The sequence below is a fragment of the Bacillus rossius genome, chromosome 1 (assembly GCF_032445375.1).
Source record: "Bacillus rossius redtenbacheri isolate Brsri chromosome 1, Brsri_v3, whole genome shotgun sequence".
In the NCBI taxonomy this organism is placed as follows: domain Eukaryota; kingdom Metazoa; phylum Arthropoda; class Insecta; order Phasmatodea; family Bacillidae; genus Bacillus; species Bacillus rossius.
The window spans coordinates 126421923-126442537 of record NC_086330.1 but is presented as its reverse complement, the minus strand read 5'-3'; the positions used below and the strand labels follow the sequence as shown (position 1 = coordinate 126442537).

General features: G+C 37.3%; 1 protein-coding gene across 2 annotated transcripts in view; it reads left to right on the top strand.

Moving 5' to 3' along the window:
* The window catches only part of LOC134545085 (autophagy protein 5), a 47208-nt gene that overhangs the window by 7490 nt on the left and 19103 nt on the right, over positions 1-20615 (top strand). The window contains exon 7 of one of the 2 annotated variants that reach the window (XM_063388546.1): positions 3957-4612. The exons of the other annotated variant lie outside the window; for it this stretch is intronic. Within the exon in view, the coding sequence (XP_063244616.1) occupies positions 3957-4066 (110 nt within the window). The 3' untranslated portion in view covers positions 4067-4612. Of the gene's footprint in view, positions 1-3956; positions 4613-20615 lie in introns of those variants that run through there. 2 annotated transcript variants of the gene reach the window in all.

Here is a 20615-nt window from a genome sequence, read left to right as displayed (position 1 = left end):
GAGCCTGCTGTGACATGTCATAGTAGTATGGGTGTAAGCAGTCGGTAATAAACAAAACGGGAACAAATCTGGAGTCTCTTACAACGGTAGTTCGGGTCCAGTTATTAGCCTCCCGAGATGATCGCAGGTGACAAAGGTGGAATCAGTCCATTAGCTCCAAAGTACTGACACTTATGTACCAATGGTTACAGTTGTTTGGTTCTTGAATTGCAGTTTTTTTCCATCTTATCTGTTTTACAATGGGTGCAGTGTAATACAGTTCATATTAAAAATAAAATTTCTAAACTACTCTTTGTGGCTCTAGATAATATCTTGCAAAATGCATGAAGAAGAAATTACATCCTTAAGCTAATTAGTATTACATTGGGCAATAAAAAATTTATAAAATGTAATTTTACTGAATGCCATTGCCTACTTTTAAAACTTGACTCAGTGAATTGTGTCAGGGAAGAGGCTGTAACTGTTTTTAAGAACAAGTCACAAATCTTGAAGATGCTTAAGTCATACCTTTCATTAGAAAAATATGAAATTATCTGACCAGAATAGTGTAACAAAAGAAATGTTCTGGCATCCTCTAGTTATTACCAGGAAGACTTGTGTACTCTTGTGGATTGGTACACCTAGTTCATTTGCTGAATATTCTCAATTATTTCACAGTGTAAACAAATTGTTTAACAAATGTTGTACTAAGAGCACTGATTACAGGGGCTGTTACCATTTATGCTGAATCAGGAGATGGGTTATTTAATCTAATTGAATACACAGTTTCATAGTTGGGCAATTATTCTGTATCACTAGAGACCCTATTTTGTGGTAAATAAGAATGACAGATTTCGGTATAAAAATTGTACTGTTTCGGTATATTAAGGCGGTGAATTTTATTATATTTCGTTGCAAAAGCGATGAAAAAAAATTGGCCTATATACGTATTATTTATTGAAAAATTTTTGGTTAAAAAAGTGGCTCAATGCAGCAGTCTTGTAAACAAAACCATATTTTACACAAACAAAAATGCACAAGAGTAAAAGTGGGCTATATTATATAAGAACTTCTAAAAGTTACTCACCAACAGTACAAAACACAAAGGGCAGAAAAATATGAAAAGTACAATAACAACATAATGCTAATTAAAATATGTTAACATGATTTCCATGTTGGATGGTGTCAAGTTGCATCTTTTGTCTGTTAATACATTTCCATAAGCTGAAAAAGCACGTTCAGTCAACATTGGTCACTGGCATCCACAAAACATTTGCTGCCAATGTTGCAAAAACTGGATGCTCCTCCTTCAGTCCTAAGAAAACATCAAGAATGCTTCCAGAGTCTTGCTTCTTTATTGGTTCTTGAAATGCTTTGCAGCCTTTCAGGAAGTCTAATTTACTGTTTTCTTTGAGGAGTGGTACTTTTTGTGTGAAAGCAAGAAGTTTATCATCAGCAATATTACTGATAATATTGCACAAGTCAAACAAAATACCCAAGCTCTGAAAACACGAGCTGGATCTTGCAAGACTAACTCATTCAATTTGCACCTAGGCTTCTTAACTGAGCTTTCACCTCACCTGACCGAACAGACGGAAGTGTTTTGATGATTGTCGTGGTCTTGTCACCCATGATGCCATCTGCCAGCAACTCAAAACTGTTCTTGAGATCACCAAGTTTGCCGCACAATTTATGCACCAGTGGTTTCTTGCCAAATTCCAGTTCCACTATGTAATTTGAGAGTTGCTCGAAATGCTCAATTACAAAAGTGGCTTGGCAACTGATAACATTAATAGCAGACTGTGACAAACTCTTGAAGTAATCAACTGCTGGAACTGACAGATCTAATGTGGATACAACATATTCCATTACATCAACAAGATAATCAACAATGTACTTAACTGCAAAAAACCATGAATTCCATCTAGTCAGTAATCAGTATGGGTGATGGAAACAGATTGCTGGCTTTATCCTCCTCAGGATACTTTTCTTTCAGGAAGGTGACATAGTTGTGTTTCCTTTTGTGAGTATTTTGAAACAGCTGCTTAGTCTTCGCAATGCATTCATTCAATTCCGGCAGTGCTTTTGACCATAAAGACTGAATAATACTGAGTTTGTGGTCCCAGCATTGCACATGCAACAGGTCTTCTGATATAAGAACTTTCATTGAGTTAATGCACTTTGTTATTTAGCGTGCACTATCACTCACAATGCAGACAATGTCATCATACTTCACTTCAAATTTTCTGAAACAGTCTAGAAGTGCCCTTGAGCATTCAGTCGCTGTAGATGATTTCAAGACAGAAACAGATCCAATGAAAAGGTCTTGCTCTGAAGAATCTGCCATTGTTTTTAAAAGTACTATGAATACACACCGTCCATTTCTGTCAGTCGTTTCGTCGCAGAACACTGCGATTTTCTTTCCTCGAAGGCACTCTTTAATATGATATTCTTGTTGCTCTTGTACCAGTGGAACATAATTCTGCCGTAGTGATTCTGCTTTGGGTAAACCACCTGATCCTTGAATGTATGTAGTAAACCACTTCCTTAGAGATGGATGATCCAATTTCTCTAGCGGAACATTCGCACTCATGAAAGCTTTCGTCGTTGCACAAATAAATTCTTTCTTGTCAAGTCTTGCAGTCTTAGTTGCCGAAGTAGAAGCACACTCGAGCACAGACAACTGCCGTTTAATTCCTGACCCACTACTTAAAGCAGCCGTCCTTTTTTCTTTGTGTGTTACAGTTCGGGCAGTGTTTCATGCAGGTGTCTCTCCGTTGCCATTCAGTTCTTTGGTTACAGTATTTGCACATTGGGATACGTTTGGCTTTATCGAATACTTAAAAACCTTCACTTTCAAATTCTTGCGCACGCTGAAACACAGACAATTTTTGGCATGATTACGATTACTCTACTTAATTGTCTGCCGTATCCATGCGGTCAATGTTGTTTGTTTTTACAATATATAGCCCATAGATACAATATTGACGAAGGTGATGCACAATGGTCTGCACATCTTAAGCCATCTACCTTCAGATCTATCTAGCGGCGCAAATGGAACCACCATTATTTAATCCACATTCAGATCCATCTAGTGGTGCTAATGAAACTACATACAATAGATGTTTGCTTACTTTTTTTACATACATCTTTATCCAAGGAACGGAACTTTAATATTATTGTTGACGTGCCACAGACGACCGTCCAGCTCCAGCACATAATAAACTTGTTTTTGGGAGTTATATGTGTTATTAGTGCGTAGTTAATATTACGTTTAAGAAGCGTTTTCCACAGGATTTCGTCTAAAAATCGTTCAATTTCGCGAAAATTTGGAATTAATGAATTATTTCGTATTTTCCTTTGAAATAAGTGAATTTCACGGTTAATTTCGCGTTGCGAAAAAATAGGGTCTCTATGTATCACGTATCCCAAGTTCTATCCTTTGTTCTTGGACAGCAAAAACTCTAATATGACGATACAAACAAATTATGTCAGGTCATGTGGAAATTTTTTTCTTTCTTATGCATTTTACAATCGGTTCATTGTTATATTACAAGTTTTTGTTATATCCAGGATCTTTAGACATACTAAATTAAAGCAGGAAGCAACAAGTAGCACATGATCTCACCATCAGGATCAAGGGATGTACTTGGATACGTGATATGGAACTTTTACCATTTTTAAAAGTTTACAAAAGTTTATTGAATGGAAAATGTGTTTGAGACTATGGGTTGCATTTTAGTTTCTCATGTGTTTAGTTTATATTGTGTGCATGTATAAAAGTACAAAAAGAAATTATCTACATACTATCTAAATATTTTCTCCTCTTAGCTTTGATGGGACAAATCCACTATTAATCATAAAGAAATAATGTCACATTAGACTTATTAATGAATGTTCATTTGTAACATATTACTTTATCATTATGTATATCATGTTTAAAATAGTAAGTTAACATTTGATGTTTCTTTATGTAGTGAGAGTGATAACACATGGCATTGAGCCTCCTTGCGAGACTCCATTGCAGTGGATGAGCGAGCACCTCAGCTACCCGGACAACTTCCTGCATCTCTGCATACAGACATGAAAGAGCTCTGCTTTTTTGTAAATAAGCTATGTTTGTCATGAAGGCTGAAAAAGTGTGCTTGCATATCTGCATGAGCTGTCAGTGTTGTCAAAGATTTAGTGCGACCGACCTATCTTTCAGTGTTGCAGCTCCCATGCTGCTATCAACCAGCATATTTGTCAGAATTTGGAATGAATTACTTATGTGTAGTTTGTAAGTGCTATGCATATGGTTAAATATAACTATAACTATAATGCATTGTATTAAGATATTGGAGATACCTGAGCCTTTGCAGTTTATTTGTGGTATATAAGAGTATTGCTATACAATTAATTATCATTCTAGAAATTGTAGCTGTATTAAAAAAGTCTTTACAGCCAGATTGTATTAAATATTTTTAATTCACATACTCGACAACATATTTCAAATTTTTTTTTTAATATTTGTAATCTATACATTTGTGTATTAGACAGTGGAAATTGTTAATAGTTCCACATAGCCTGTATGTGCAATCAGTGAACAGGATGGCATAAAATGAACATAAGATAAAGGTAAATTGGTCACATACTTTTTTTGTGCTGTTTTTATTTTTAAAAATCTATAAACTCTGTAGAGAGCATCTTACAATGTTGGGGCATGAAAAAAAATAATTGTGAATCCTGTTTTCAAGCCCCATACTATCAAATTTTCTAAGTGTGAATAAATGCTGATATTAGTAAGAAAATAACTTTCTAGTGATAAAAAACAGCCTGCAGTTCCCTGTTTTATAACGACTGGGAATTTTTCAATTCTTATGGCTCTGACTATTCTGTCTTATATGTCGGACATCCACTGCACCTATTCATATTTCAAACAGTTCTAGATATTTATTGTAACCCACTCTTTTTTGATGTCCCATTATCACAGTTTCATTATAGCATTTGTTCATTCTGTTCAATCAAGGGGGTAGTAACCTAAATTATTTTGCTTATATTTTTCTGTGTTTTGGACATGATTTTGAATCAATTCATAATAAGCTCACTGGACAAAAAGTTGGTCACTCTGGAGAAATCATTAGAAGCATCATTTAATACCATGTAACTACACCTCTGGACTAGATAACCGCCTGGATTCGGCTAGGAAGGGAGTCCACAAGGTTGTGCAGGTACGTCGCATCCCGGTTAAGCCACTCGCTGAGGATTTGATCACACAATTCCACAAAATTGCGAGGATGCTGATGTCTGTTATTTACCGCTGTTCCAACATGTCCCACAGATTTTCAATGGGGTTCAAGTCAAGTGATTTTGCAGGCCAATCGAGATGTAATATGGTGGGGGAGTGTTCATAAAACCAGTCACATATGCATCCAGCCTGATGAATGTTGCTGTTGTCTTCTTAAAAAATCAGGGTATCAATAGCATACTCATAGGCAACACCTGATCATCCAAAATGTTTAAATAAACATGTTGGTTCATATTTAGTGGTCATTACAGTGAGCGGGCCCAATCCATGATACAAAAAGCATCAACAAAACACCACAGGCCCACCTCCGGCTTGAACCTAATGTTGCACACATCCAGGATGAAATATGCTTCATTTGGCCTTCGGTGCACTTGATGACGTGTGTCATTGGAATACAGGCAAAAATATGATTCACCAGACCACATTATGTCCCGCCAGTTGCTACTGTCCACGTTCAATGATTTCTAGCCCAATGAAGATGCACAGCTTTATGTGCCTGTGTAAGCAATGGATTCTTGCCAGATGATGACTCCAAATGTTCATTGCTTGCAGTTCCCATTGCAATATTCTATTGCTAACAGGTTGGGATGGACCTTCATTCACTGACTGCAGCAATTCCTGTTGGGTTTGGAGGCAATTTTGATTCACAAGCCGTGAAACGCATCTCCAGTCCCTTTCAGTCAGGATATTTTTTCCGACCACAATTCTGATGTATTTCGTGGGCATATGTAGTTCACCACTGCTTGTTGACACGCTGAACAGTCTGCTGCCAAACACCAACAAATCCAGCAACTTCACGCACCGTATGGCCATGGGCATGGTCAAACACAATTGCCTCTTTTTGTCACTCTTGTCACATCCTTACAGCTACCCATGTTGACGTACACTGTCCGCTTGAAACATCAATGTCTCACTGATCTTACTGCCTTATGCCACGTAGAGGCAGTGCACGTGCGGGACAGGCTTAATGATCCATATGTGCGTTCGCACTAGGATGAACAATTTTTGTCGTGAGCTTATAAACATAATTAATTGTTTATCAAAGGTTATTTTCTATTAAACAAGTCCTTATTTAATGATATGTTTAATGTGTTCGTGAGTCGCGGCCGATGTTCATTGCAGACGTGTTTTTACGCGCGAGCTGTGGTTATACATGATCTTCTAGTATTTATCATGTCACTAAGGATCTCAGTCATCATAACTCATCACTATCTGACCAACCGGAATTTTTGGGTTCTTAATACCCCATGACAATAATGAAATTACTTCAAGCTATCCTGCAGGATGCACTATGAATTTCTTCAAATGATTACGTAAAAGGATGTGACTCAAAGAAACGAGAAACCTACAGGATATCAATAAAGTAGATGGTCTATTTCAAATGATAAAAAACCTTAAGCACATAAATATACGAAAGAAACAAATATCAGGTTCTCAAGATGATAATCAATTCTAGATCTGGAACATCAGAAGTAAATAAAACATAATTAAGCTTTAACAAATCTGTGCATGAAAAATTAATTTGAAAAATATGATGAATCATGCAGTCAAGTTCTCATACAATCTTCTAGTAAAAAAAATTAAACGTCAGGCGACAGAAGCCTGACCAGTGACCCACTTGTGACGCAGCGGGAATAGTGTGACATCAACAGATGTCAATCCAATCAGTGTCTCTGAGCAAGGCTACACATTGGTGCAACATACGCATAAGTCAAAACCCAACATTAACCAAGATCCTTCAACAACCAAGAATGAACGTAAGAAAACCGCTATGAAAGTAGGTATCCAGAATATTTTTATATTAAAAACAGTCACCAAACCTGTGATCAGAGAAACAAAAGACCTCTTTGTAGTACAGTTTTAACCATCTGTCCAAAAGCAAGAGATTGTAAACTATATCACAAGTGAACTGAAACTTTCTCATATTAGGTGGTCAAACTACGTACCAAACACAATACAGCATGCATCGTTTCACATTTCAGCATTAAAAGGCTACTTCAACAGAATAAACAACACTGTCTTCTGACCTAGCAGTTGTTTAATTAGCCCCTCTGTTAATACCACCACCGTGACATTACGTAACAAGGTGTCCTGAAGAGCCCCGCAAGATTAACATGCATGCCTAAACCCCTTGAGTGAGAAATATGTTACTAAAATGAGAGTTATGAACTAAATCTACAGAATATTTTGAAAATACTGTCTACATGTAATATGGCATTATGTTTTACTGAAACATGGTAGAATGATTTCAGCATAAATTCTCTCTACTTCATGAATAAATATTTCATTTAGATCAAGTAGAAACTTCACATTCACAATGTTGGAAAGAGAAGGTGGCGATTTTATTGCGCTTAATAAACAAAAATGTCCATTTTTTTATCGGATACAAACCTAAGCTCAACCTGAAATTTAAGTGCCCCGGATCAGAATTAAAAATTAATGATCTAATAGTTGGCAACATTTTTATTCCCCCACAAGAACCTCCAAATACACATGTAATGTATCTTGAAGCATTAGAAGATTATCTCACTAACTCCCAAGATGATTTGTTAATTCTTGGTGACTTCAATGTGCCTGGTGTTGATTGGACTAAAAACATACTTGTAATTCATCACATTCATACATAAAAGCTAAGGTACAATACTAGTTTAATTTTACTTCTACTAGTTTGGACTACTTCAGTGTAATAATATTAATTCTTTGTGCTTTACAAATCTACCACATTGTGAAGTAACAAAATCAGTTGAAGCACATGTGAAAAAAGTCTTACCACATCCTGCTTGGATATTAAAATTACAATGGATATTCAGTTAACAAACAGTATCATCTTCACCTATCGAAATTGCAAAAATGGTTATTATTTAGGTATACTCGATGCCCAGGACTGGATCAACATTTTTTATGAATTCTGAAGGTAGTGCCCTTGATCAATAAACTATCATCTTATGTGATAAAATTAATGCTTTTATCCCAAAAAATTCAAAAAGTCTCTCTAAATACATATATTAGTTTACCAAAGACCTAATAGAAGGTCTGAAATAAAAATAAAAAAAAACATTTCCATAAGCTCTTTAAAAGAAATAAACACCCTCAGTATTGTATGTATTATTCCTATTACCGTAAAGTGGTAAAAAAAACATTAAAAAAGATACAATAAAATGTACTCAAAATGTTAACAGCAAGAAAACTCCTATAACAGTTCTGGCACTATGTAAAAATCAGGGTTGGGAAAAAGCCACTATTTTTAAATAAAGTCCAGGCCAGTGGTCAAAACTGGTTTTAACCGGTCAAAATTTGTTGTAAACCGGTCTAAACTGGCCAATACCGAACCTTTTATTTTTATGCAGTTTTTTTTATCTTTGAGGGTGTGTTGTATGCAGAATCTATAATGGTTACTAGTCAGCACTAACCTTTTATACACAAAATTACAAAATCATTTCCTAAAAGTTACTTTTCTTAAACAGAAAAATTTAAAAACTATTAAAAATACAATTGGATTATTTCAATGATTATTTCAAAACATTTCCTAGCATTTTCTTCACTAATAGCATTCCCTGACACTTAGGTTTCCTTTATTTTACAGAAAGTGGACACACTGCTTTATTTTAAGGTTAATTTGTCAGAAAAAAGGAAAGTTGTAAGAAGGAAATAAAGGCAGCAGATTGGAAAATATGGTGGTAGTATAATTAGGGAAATACGGCTGCAGAAAGAGAAATACGGCTGCAGAAAGGGAAATATGGCAGCAGAAAGAGAAATATGGTTGCAGACAGGGAGAGCTATTGCTAATGCTGTTTGTCTCTCAGTCAACAAGTTAGATAACCTGTCGTGACTAGGGAAGTAAGGGAACGAACAATTTAATTGTCGGAGTGGGCGCCACCACGTGATGTGGGCACGTGGACCCGGCGGAGACTCCCTTCAGGGCGTGACGTGACCCGTGTAGGGCTAGGCCCGGTTCCCTTAGCACGCGATATCGTTACAGTGGGCTCTTACGGCGTCCCACACGCCTCGAGGTTCAGGAGCAGGGACACGTGGTCACTCCACTAAAAATCACACGTTCGCCGTACTCCTTTTATTTCAGCAACGTTACAACACGTCTCCGACCGGTGGTCAAAATCTTGCCAACCCTGGTAAAAATCATGAAAGATGGTTGTCAGCAACAGTCATCTATTAATGTGAAATGGGAGGGCTTTCAGTGACCATAATGTGATATCTATTATTTTGCTCAATAATTTTCAAGTGTCATCAAACCACCTTCACCAATCTCAAATACCAAAATAATACCACATATGATTCAATCTCTTTTTCCACCATCTCTGAGAGCTTATAATCGGGGAATTAAATCCTTAAAAATCTAGAATGTCAACTGGACCAGATGGAGTTACAAATTTTATTTACAAAATCTGCTCTCAATTACTGGTGTCCCTGTTGCAATATATTGAACAACAGTATTAATCTCCCAGGGTTTTTCCAAAACAAAATGGAAAATAGCTGAAGACATCCCTAACCACAAAAATGGCAAATTAAATATCACAAACTATAGACCTAGGTATATCATTACTGAAAGGTTTTGCAAAAAAAAATATTGGAAAAATTGTATTTAAACAAATAAATTTCCACCTAATACATAGGCTGTCTGATAGCATGGATTCAGAATTAAAATGACCACTACAACGAATCTACTTACCTTTTTTAAATCCAATTTATAATGATGTAACAAACGGGTCAAGTGACTGCTTGCTGTTTTGATTTACCTAAAGCATTTCACTCTGAAACTCTATATTATTAGAAAACCTTTCAAATTCCGGTATATGTGATAAATAAATAAATTGGTTCACCAGTTATCTAAGCTAGAGATGCTTTTTGTAACCATAAACAATACTCTTCATTACGCCAAGTCTGGAGTTCTGCAAGGAGGTAAGCAATCACTCTACTTTTAATGCTCTTAATGATATTACTCAGGTTCTACATCATTCTACTTTTATTTGCAGATGACTTGAAAATCTTAGAAAAATTACTTCCATGTACGATTGTTTCCTACTGTTAGAAGATAGTTAAGTAATAATTAACTGGTGTAAAACAAATCTTGTTGAACTTAACAAAGAAAAAAAATTAAAATCATTATGTTTACAATGAAACTACACTCTGTTAGGTACAGTCATAAGTTAGACAACTCTGACATTTCAGAAACTCCTATTTATCACAGAAGTTGGCATCATATTACATTAAAAATTATACTATCAACTTGTCAACTCTTTAGTTTCTTTAGAACCCTATATTTCATGCCACTATAATTAATTCCATTCTTGAATTTATATAGCCTTAGTAAGATCAAAATTGTAATATGTTCAAGTGATTTGGAATTACATTAATAAATCAAACACTGACAGAATTGAAAATATTCAAAACAAATTACTCAAAACTATGAGAAAAAAAAATACTCATCCTAACCTAGTTTCGTTGTCAGAATGCAGAGTGCACTTAGATTAATTTTTTTTAAATATCTGTTATGTGCCGGAAATTAGGTATTTCGGCACTTTTTTTAAAAATTGTTATTATAATTTTAAATTATTTTTGGAAATTTTATTTTCTATATAATTTGGTGACAAAAGGGTCATTTACACTTTGTTAGGCTGGTGTACTCTACGTAGTTAAACTTTGCGCCAGTGGACCGAGGCACCTTTTCTCAGGGACCTATCTGATATTTTGCTAGTCTAATGAAGACGTTAGCAGTCCGTTTGACATTTCTCCCGCTTACAGTCACGCTCCCGGCCTGTAACATTATTTCCCTGCATGACCAAAACTGCTTACAACAGCTCTGGATGAGTTGTTACCATTTCTCAGAGACTACAAAAGTAGACAAAAAGGCCACAGAAGATTACACTAAAGCACTACATGTTGGTACGAAAGAAAATATGTCATTATCTCGGAACTACGTCTCCTGTTCCTTTCAAAGTACTTCCAATTAAAAATAAACACACAAGAAGCTTAGGTCAGACCTTCCGTGAGTTTGGTGAGAGACTGCATGGAGGGTAGTTAGTCGGTCCTAGAGCTGAGAAGAAGGAAGAGCCTGAAGAAGTTCGTAAGAAGATTTGTAGATGTTGCGTGCAATGTGACATAGATGCATGGGGGCCTGACTTTAGTTGCCAAAGAAGCCGCGTACAAGGCGTTAAAGCAAGCATAGAGAGCACAGCAGCAGTGTGGGGCCACGCAGGCTATTGAAGGTATCTTAGGGGAAAGGGGGGAGGGGGTAAACACAGTACTTATATTGACCAACAGGAGTTGCGGTGCTGCAGAAAGGCGGGAGAGAGCCCAGTCCAATACAATTAAAACAGATAGAGAAGGAGGGGTGGGGGGTTGATTTCCTACTACAACAGTTTGAGGAAGAGCAAGGAAAAAAAAATTGTAAGTGGGGGTGAGAAAAGGCTGGCGAAGGGCTACGTAGGCAGTGCGCTGTATTGAAATGCAATGTCGGTGTCTTGCCGGATGTGACAAATCATGCCGGCGGAAAGGCATGGAGCTGTGTCTGAAGGCGCAGCCCATGCACGGACGCTTGAGACCATAGGTGCAGGCAGGTGAGGAAAATGTTAAGTGGGGCTAACTCAGCGTGGGACACGGGACTGAGTGGCACACGGCCACCTAATGCTGGAAAATTAGCAGCGGTCAAGCCACCTGCGGAAAGTTAAAATGGGAAGGACCACACTGAAAACAATAATCAAACAGTTAAAAATTATGAACCCTTGACAGCATAACCAGATTATTTTTACAAAGTACTTGATAAAAAAATAAAGTTTTAATTGTGCCAAGAAAATAACTAATTTGCGGCACAATTCATTACTGTGATGTTTTGTCTTTGACTTAGTGTCTTTTTTGTATTGTTATTAGGTGGTGCCTGTCATTTGGGTGGTGTCTGATTGTATGCAGTGCCTACCTCATGTAGGGCATGGTTTATTTTTTTTTAGTCCTGTCAGTTTTATGTTTTGTGCATAGTGTATCTGTATTTGTGTTGTGCATGTCTCTAAAGTGAACTAGCCTTAACTGATGACAGGCTTGGTACAAATAAAAATAAATAAATTTTTTGTCAGGCTTAACATGTATTTAAAGAATCAAATCATATTGTATACAGTTTTGGATTAACCTTTTGAATGTAGCCTTCATTATAAAAACTCTTTATTTTTGTTATATCATACATAAATACATAAATCAATTAAAATTATTTTTTCCAAAACAATAGAAACTTGAGTTTTTCAGGATTTTTTTAAAACCTAATATTAATTGATTTATGAATGGTGTACTAAACATAAGAGTTTTTACGACGAAAGCTACACACGAACGGCTAATCCAAAACTGCATACATGATTTAATGCTATCAGTACAAGCTAGGACTGACAAATATTTTGCTTTAAGTTCATAAAAGGGTCATTATCAAAAAAACTTACAAAACACTGTCCACACATTATTATGAACATAATTTAACATATAAAACTTAGTTTATGGTATTAAAATAATATTATAACTTATAGAATATAATGTAAGATTATCATAATGTGTAAAAAAAAGTAATGAATATTTTTAAAAATTCTACATAGAAGTAAATGTCACGTCCGTGGCATGTCACAACCTGCAGTTTTACCATTTTGTCTTTATGTAATGTCATGTTTCAGCATTTAATGGCAATTGATACCATTAGTGTAGAAATATAAAAATATTTAGAATACACATACAGGATTACATTTGTCTTTATCAAATTATTATTTATTGTATGACTTATTTAATATGCGTTCCAAGGTTTAGAGTCCTGTCCGTGGACATGAATGAAACTTTTTAAAAAAGCCACTAGAATGCGCCATTGTTCAATGGTTATTGAATGTAGTACAAAAGAGCAGCCATCTTGTGCACAGGAACAAATTTATGTTATGTCTTGTTGTTACAATATGGTATATTCTACATTTGTTCACAAATTTTGAGCAGTGTTTAGATCAACTTGTCACGTCTGTGGCATTAAACAAACTAATATAAAAAGGTATTTAGGCAATGTTATCCTAAATATGATTGCTGTTACTCATGAAAAGGTTTCTATTGTCCACATTGTATTCTTAATCTCAAATATCTTCTCTGTACTGCAAAATATTGACAAATTCATCCTGTCCGTGGACATCACATCCGTGGACATTGCATGTCCACAGACATGACCATTTGTCCACAGACATGATTATATTATTATTTGCTTTGTAGTTTCTAGCATATTTAGCTTACATAAATTATTTTTCGATATCATAAGCTCAGTGACACACTAAATAGTCTGGTTAAGTTATATTTTCCAACTGACGTAAAGTGTTATGAAACTGATTTATAACATTGAGCCACTGATTGAAAGCATTTGCATGTTAAGTACAGTAAACTATCGCAAATATCCGAGGGTGTCGTTTATGACTTTCAGATTTTTGAATATTCTTTATTTAAATGTACCAAAAAATGTATAGTTCTAAAAATGAGGTCTGTAAAGTTTGTGAAAATGTAGAACACCTTAACATCATAATAAACAAGTCACTTGAGAAATTAACACCTCAAATGGCAGATAGGGCTGCTGCACAATGAGAGCTAGAATTTTTGTTTTTCTTTAAAATGACAAAACATTCCACTGTTTCTAAACCACAAATCGTGTTAAGCGTGACAATACAACTTGCAACACATCAAGACAATAACAATCAAGCAACTTCGGAAATACCCTGATTTTTGAGTATTTCAGATTCTCGAACCACAGACTGGCGGGAGTTTACTGTATTTTACTAACAAAAACAATAGAAGCCTAAGTCACTCAGTGCATTATTTCCCCCTTGTTTGATAAGGCATTATTCATTATTGCTGCAACTTTAAAAACACTGTTTTCTTATTTTCAGTGAATTGTGAAATTGGGAAAAATTGTAAAAAAAGAAACTATCAAACAAGCAACTAGATAAACGAAGAGAGACAAAGAAACTAAGCATGCGACGTGCTAGAGAAAAGTTAAAGAATGACCCAGAAAAGCATTGCGAGTTAAAGAAAAAAGATGCTGAAAGGAAAAGAGCTACAAGAAAAAAATTACAGACATGAATGATAGGGAGAAAAGAAAGATGCGGAAGGAATGGCGTGAAAGGGCCAAAAAATGTAGAGAGAAAAAAATAATGGAACCAGAGTTGATTACAGTACGTATACCTCACATCCCACAAAAACCACATACACCAGAGCTTGTACCTTCCTCTTCAAAGGTACAAGCTGGCAAAATAAGGATGAGAAACAATATGAAAATACTCAAAGAACAAATGACAAAACTTAAAAAAGAAAATGAAGCATTGAAGAAAAAAGCAAGTAACTTAAGTATAGAAAAAAGTATTACAGACTTGCAGACACTAGAAAGGAAGATACACCGAAGAAAGAAGTACGGAAATTACTTAAAGAACATAGAGTGGGTCCGAAAGTTAGAAGAACCATTGAGTTTTGCTCTGTGTTAAGTAAACAACTACGAAAAAATTTTAAACAAATACACTCGGTAGCCAAGAAAAACATGTTAGTAAGAATGATTACAGGAAAAATAATCAAGAAATACAGATTCCTTCACTGTATTGGTTCACTGACCTCTCAAAGGATAGTGAAAAATACACTAGCAATGCATGATAAGGCAAATAAAATGAAGCAAGCAGAAAATGATGTTGTTGCCAGTTTCTTGGAAAGAGATGAAAACAGCAGGATGTGCAGTGGAAAGAAAGAGACAATTACAAGACACAAACAGAAGAAGCAAAAGCGGCTGCTCTGCGATTCATTAAAAAATCTTCATAAAAAGTATAAAGCAAGTAACCCAGAACGGAAACATGTAAGTTAGACTACGTTTTGTCGCTCACGTCCATTCTGGATTATAGCGCCAGATTGCACGAGCAAACAAACTTGCCTGTGTAAACTTCATGCAAACTTTGAACTCATGGTAAAAAAATTAAATACTCTTCGGATGATTGCAGAAAAATCATCCAATGAAATTCTTGCAAAGATTACATGTGAAGAAAAACTGGAGGAAAAATGTTTGGAAAAAACATGTTCTACCTGCAAAGACTATAATGTACAGTGGAATGCATTTGATGATGAAGAAGTAACATATTATCAGTGGGTCACCAAAAAAGTAGAAGTTGTCACAAAAGCTAAAATTTGCCAGTGCCAGAAAACTGTAAAAGAAGAGGTTATCAGTACTAAAAGGAAAATGGTGTCAGATTTTGAGAATCTGCTTGACAAGTTTAGGCAGCATACAGCTAACATAAACCACCAGCACAGAATCACAAGTGACATAAATAATTCTTTGTCTGCTGATGAAGTCCTCTTGCATGTAGACTTTTCAGAAAATTACAACTGTAAATATTCTACAGAAGTTCAGTCGGTTCACTTTGGTGGCTCTCGAAATCAAGTGACACTTCACACAGTGGTAATGTACTTTAAATCACAAACAGATAGCTGTGTACAAATTCCTTTAAATAGGCATTTAATTCAATCATATCCTTTTGTCATGTCTGTATCATGTTGTCATGACTGTGTGTCATGTTGTCATGACTGTGTGTCATGTTGTCATGACTGTGTGTCATGTTGTCATGCCCATGTACAGTGTTTTAATGTCCGTGTACCATGTTGTCATGTCCGTGTACCATATTGTCACATCCGTGGACAAGGAATTTTTTCAAATATTAAAAAAAATGGATACAGAACTATATGATCTTGACCAATATTATAAATCAATTACTAAATGTAATATCTCTTCTACAACTATTTATGAAAAGGTTTAAAAGAAATTTTTCAGAAATATTTTTATGCTATGAAATTGTACGTTTTTTTGATAATGACCCAAAAAGCATTAAATAAGGACTTGTTTAGAACAAAACATTTTTTATAAACAATTAAGTATGGTTATATGAAAATTTTACTTAAAATGATCAGCAAAAACACAAAATATTATAAGCAAAATAAATTAGGATCCTACCCCTTAAAGAGCATATCCAACTTGCTATGCCATTTATTTCCATATATATACATACATACACATACATGTGTGTGTGTGTGTGTGTGTGTGTGTATATATCTTTACTGGTTAGGTAGTTGCCTTACACAATACTGGTAATTAACAAACATGAGAGGGTCTTAGGGAGGGTAAGTACCTCTTGATTCAGACAAAGATATTTTAATGTTCTCGAAAATTCTGCAAGAAAAAGACTTTCCAAATGCTATTTATAAAACAATATATTTTAACATAGTTATTCAGTCTTCAAACTTTGACAGACAATGGATACTTTTACCATCTTTTTCTGAAAGACACTTTCGATGAAATAAGTAAAAATTTTATGCTTCATAACATCAGACTTAAAGATTTGCTAGATTTCACTTACACTACATTTATAACATATTTTTGGGAAAAGATGTTTCAAGTTTAAATACTATAAAATGCAATAATCACAGTCTATGTAATACATTATATTGATAGTAAATAAAAACATACATCTTAAATTGTGTGACCACATTTTTGCTAGAAAATCTTTTTCTATGTGAAAAATTTCAGTTAACAACCAACCATTGACTAGTTCAATATAGTTAATTCTTACATCCTTTGAAATTTGACTTGACAGTCTCACAAGAGATTAATATCCTGTGGTGTGTTTCATTACAAGTTGTGACCATTGTCAAACAACACATTGCTTTTCTTCATATCACCGTACAAACCTACAATGATGGAAGAAGGTCTTTACTTCAGGCATGTCCTCTAAATTGCCCTGAGATCTCACACGGATGTCTCTTTCACCACGAACTGGAAAAGAACAAAACATAGTCAACATACAATTTGAAGACACTTTTTAAAAATATAATAAATGAAAATCCACCATACTTTCACTCAATGTAGCAAACCTTGTAATGTGTGTAACATGCCTTGTGAACATATGCAAACATCTCATAAAATAATAAACACACACATCAGAAAAACATAGTACTAAGACCTTCACACAAAAGGGTGAACCTTTGGATTATATTTTGTAAATAAATTTTTTTAACAATTCAGTACATATCCAAATTACAATTTGGTACTTTTTGTATCCTAGATATTAAATTAAAAAAACAAAACAAAAAAAAACCTTCATATTAATTAAATCTGTTTTTATTATTAAAGGTTGACACTGACAGCTGACACTGCTATTTGGAATGGGCAATGTACATAGTATGTGATGAGTTTGGCTGAAACTGATAAAAAAACTTTTTGATTCTTGTTTGAAAGCAGACATGCATTGTTTATTGCTGAAAATCTGTGTTAACAAAGTTATTTACAATGAATAATTATGTATTTATGCTGCTATTATCTTGTGACTGCAGAACACTCACTCCCTGTACATGGCTACTACAGTCGAAATAAAATTTACCGGATTGACACACATAAGTGAGGGAGAAGGAAATAAACCTGATAATAATACTAGTACATAAATAAAGATAACAAATTATTTCAATTACAGTGACATTGAGCTGAAATGAAAGGAATCGGATTACAAAAATGGTGGTATGTAACTCAAGCCTTTTTTTCACACTCGTAAAATTAATTTAAACTGACTGAAACAAGTACTTGTTATTAAATTATTTAAATTTTTAACATACCCACCAAAAGTCATAAGACTTTAATGGTGGGCACGACACATAAAGACAAATATTAGTAATCGATGCAAAGGTATGGACTTGGACCACCATCAGCACCACAGCAGGCAGAACAAAAAAGGACACAAAAACACAAAAATTGCTTATTCATAATTGCTAATAATAATAGGCATGAACTAGATTCAAAACTTAATAGTTAATACTAAACACGATATACAAAATTAAATAACTATAATACTATGAATTAAAGTGATTAAAGAAAGACATTAAGGGCATAATTGAGAATGACTCATTGCAAAAAGTGACGTCAGCCGGGGCTTCGCCCCACGAGCCTGCTCATCCTCCGTTCCCTTTCCCAATACCTTCCCTACCCGGCATTTGTGTCGTAACGTACGTAGCCGTGTGCGATTCAAACTGCGCGCCACGAACTACAGCAAGAGGGCGCTTAGACGCAGTGCGCCGCACCCCTAAATATATTAATTCACATTGTAACCCTTTTTCTTTTATTCTTTTGCCCCAGTGTCTTGTTGCAGTTGAATCATGGGTTTCTCCAATTTAAACATTACAATTAAATATAAAACTATAGACGTTGCCCGGGCGGACCCGAACAGGCACGGACTTGAACGAGGGTAGAAATGTTTTAGTATAATTCTTAATAACTACGTAAACATTAATGTATTTTAAATTACCAGTAATTTCTATATAATTATTAATGTAATTTACTATTTACTTAACTTTCGCCGGGGCACGGAATCGCAGAGTGTGTAACGGTCATTGTGTTCGGCGCGAAGGGGCGCCATGTTGCCACCTGCAAACCATGATCTCATCCCAGTCTCCTTCTACAGCCGGCCGAGAGCGGACGTCTCTGCCGACACCCCGAGGACATCACCGTTGAGTCACTGAGTCTTAATTCCATAGTTTAATTTATTCAAATCTCTTTCTTTCATCCTCGGGGCCTCTCTCGGTCGGAGAGACTGTTTGAATAATTAATAGTAACTCCTCGGAGTTTTTAATATCACCATCGTAATACGCAACGACTTGGGGCGGCCACGTGCGTGGTCCGCCTCTTCATCTAAACCGATTCGTGCCCCGGGCATTTTACCTGTTGTACCAGTGAAAGAACGTGTACGGAAATAAATCGTGAGTACATAAACTAATTAACTGTGTTACGTGTCTTTGTGTTCGGGGGACCAAGTGGGACTCCAACCTGGTCGGCGGCATGTGGGACGCCCTGAGAGCCCACTGCGTGTTAGAAGCGTGCCCGACGCTGAGAGCGGGCTTAGGCAGGGTCGAGAGCGGCGCGTTTAATATCCAGAGGGCCAAATATCTCGCCGCACACGGGCCACGTAACGCCCTGAGTAAGAGTATCAAGCCGGGTCCACGTGCCCACTCACGTGGTGGCGCCCACTATTTAATATCGATAAATTCACCACAACACCGTACGCCCTCAAATGGCGCCCAAGAGCGTGTGGCGGGATATTCGTGTCGTGAATACCAGGTCCACACGAGTTAGCGCGAGTTAGGCGGTTGTGCACCGGAGCGCGAGAGACAACGGGACCGAGCGGCCACGTGACCAGCCGAGCGAACGCGCTTCTGAGAATTCGCAGCGAGCAGCCAGGTGGCTGTATTCCTGGCAACAACAACAACTCAGGCAGTGTGTGTGTGTACCGCCAACCGCGCCGCGTCGCGTAGCGAGGAGAAGAGAGACAATCGACCGGGTCTCACCACCACACAGCCATGTCGGACAACCACGGACTTAACAACAATCCGGGCGCGATTCAGGCAAGTGAGTTGTTTAAAAAGAATAACTTGTATTGTGTTATGTGCGCGCGACCGCGCCAGATGAGCGGGACGGCGGGAACCTCCTGGATGGACACGTGCGTGTGCTTAGGGCAGTATGACGTACCACGGTACCACGAGCAGGCGGTACGGGCGGAGCATTACGGGCCGGAACACGGGAAGTGCACGAGCGCGGAGTGCGGCGGAGACGTGCGGGGAGGAGGATGGTGCCGGAACTGTCGCGCGTTCAAGCACACGGCATGCTTCGCGAAAACCGAAATCACCTCGTTTCAAGACGGGTGGTACACGTGCCAATGGTGTCACCACGCGAGGCGAGCGAGTGTGCCGAGTCACAGCCCGGTGAGGGACGTCGCCGACACACCACGTGGCAGGATACCCCTTGCAGGCCACGTCGAGCTGCCGGAGTTCGCCGGGAGGACCAGCGACGACCCGCGAAAATTCGTGCGCGCGTGTTAAGAACGTCTGAACCGCTACGGAGTCCCGGAGTGCGAGTGGGCAGACAGGGTCGGCAGCACGCTTAAGGGCGACGCCAAGACGTGGTGGCAGATCACCCACGAGTACGACATGCCGTGGGCGGAGTTTGCAAGGCAGTTCGAGACAAGATTTGCTGACGTTAAGGCGGAAATGAGAGTGCGGGCGGAGCTGTACTGCCTCGAGCAAGGGGCGACGGAGACGGCGGAGGCGTTCGTCATCAAGAAAATACGTCTACACAAGCGGCTGTGCCCCGACGGAGGTCCTGGAGCGGGTGGTGGAGCTGATGCGCCCGGAACTTAGGCCACATCTGCGCCTGCTGACGTGATGCTCGGCCGAGGAGTTCGTCCAGCATGCCCGCGCCATAGAGCAAGACCTGCGGGGCGCGAGGCCGACCAGGGACATCACACCCTCCAGAGGCAAGCAGGAGGACGTG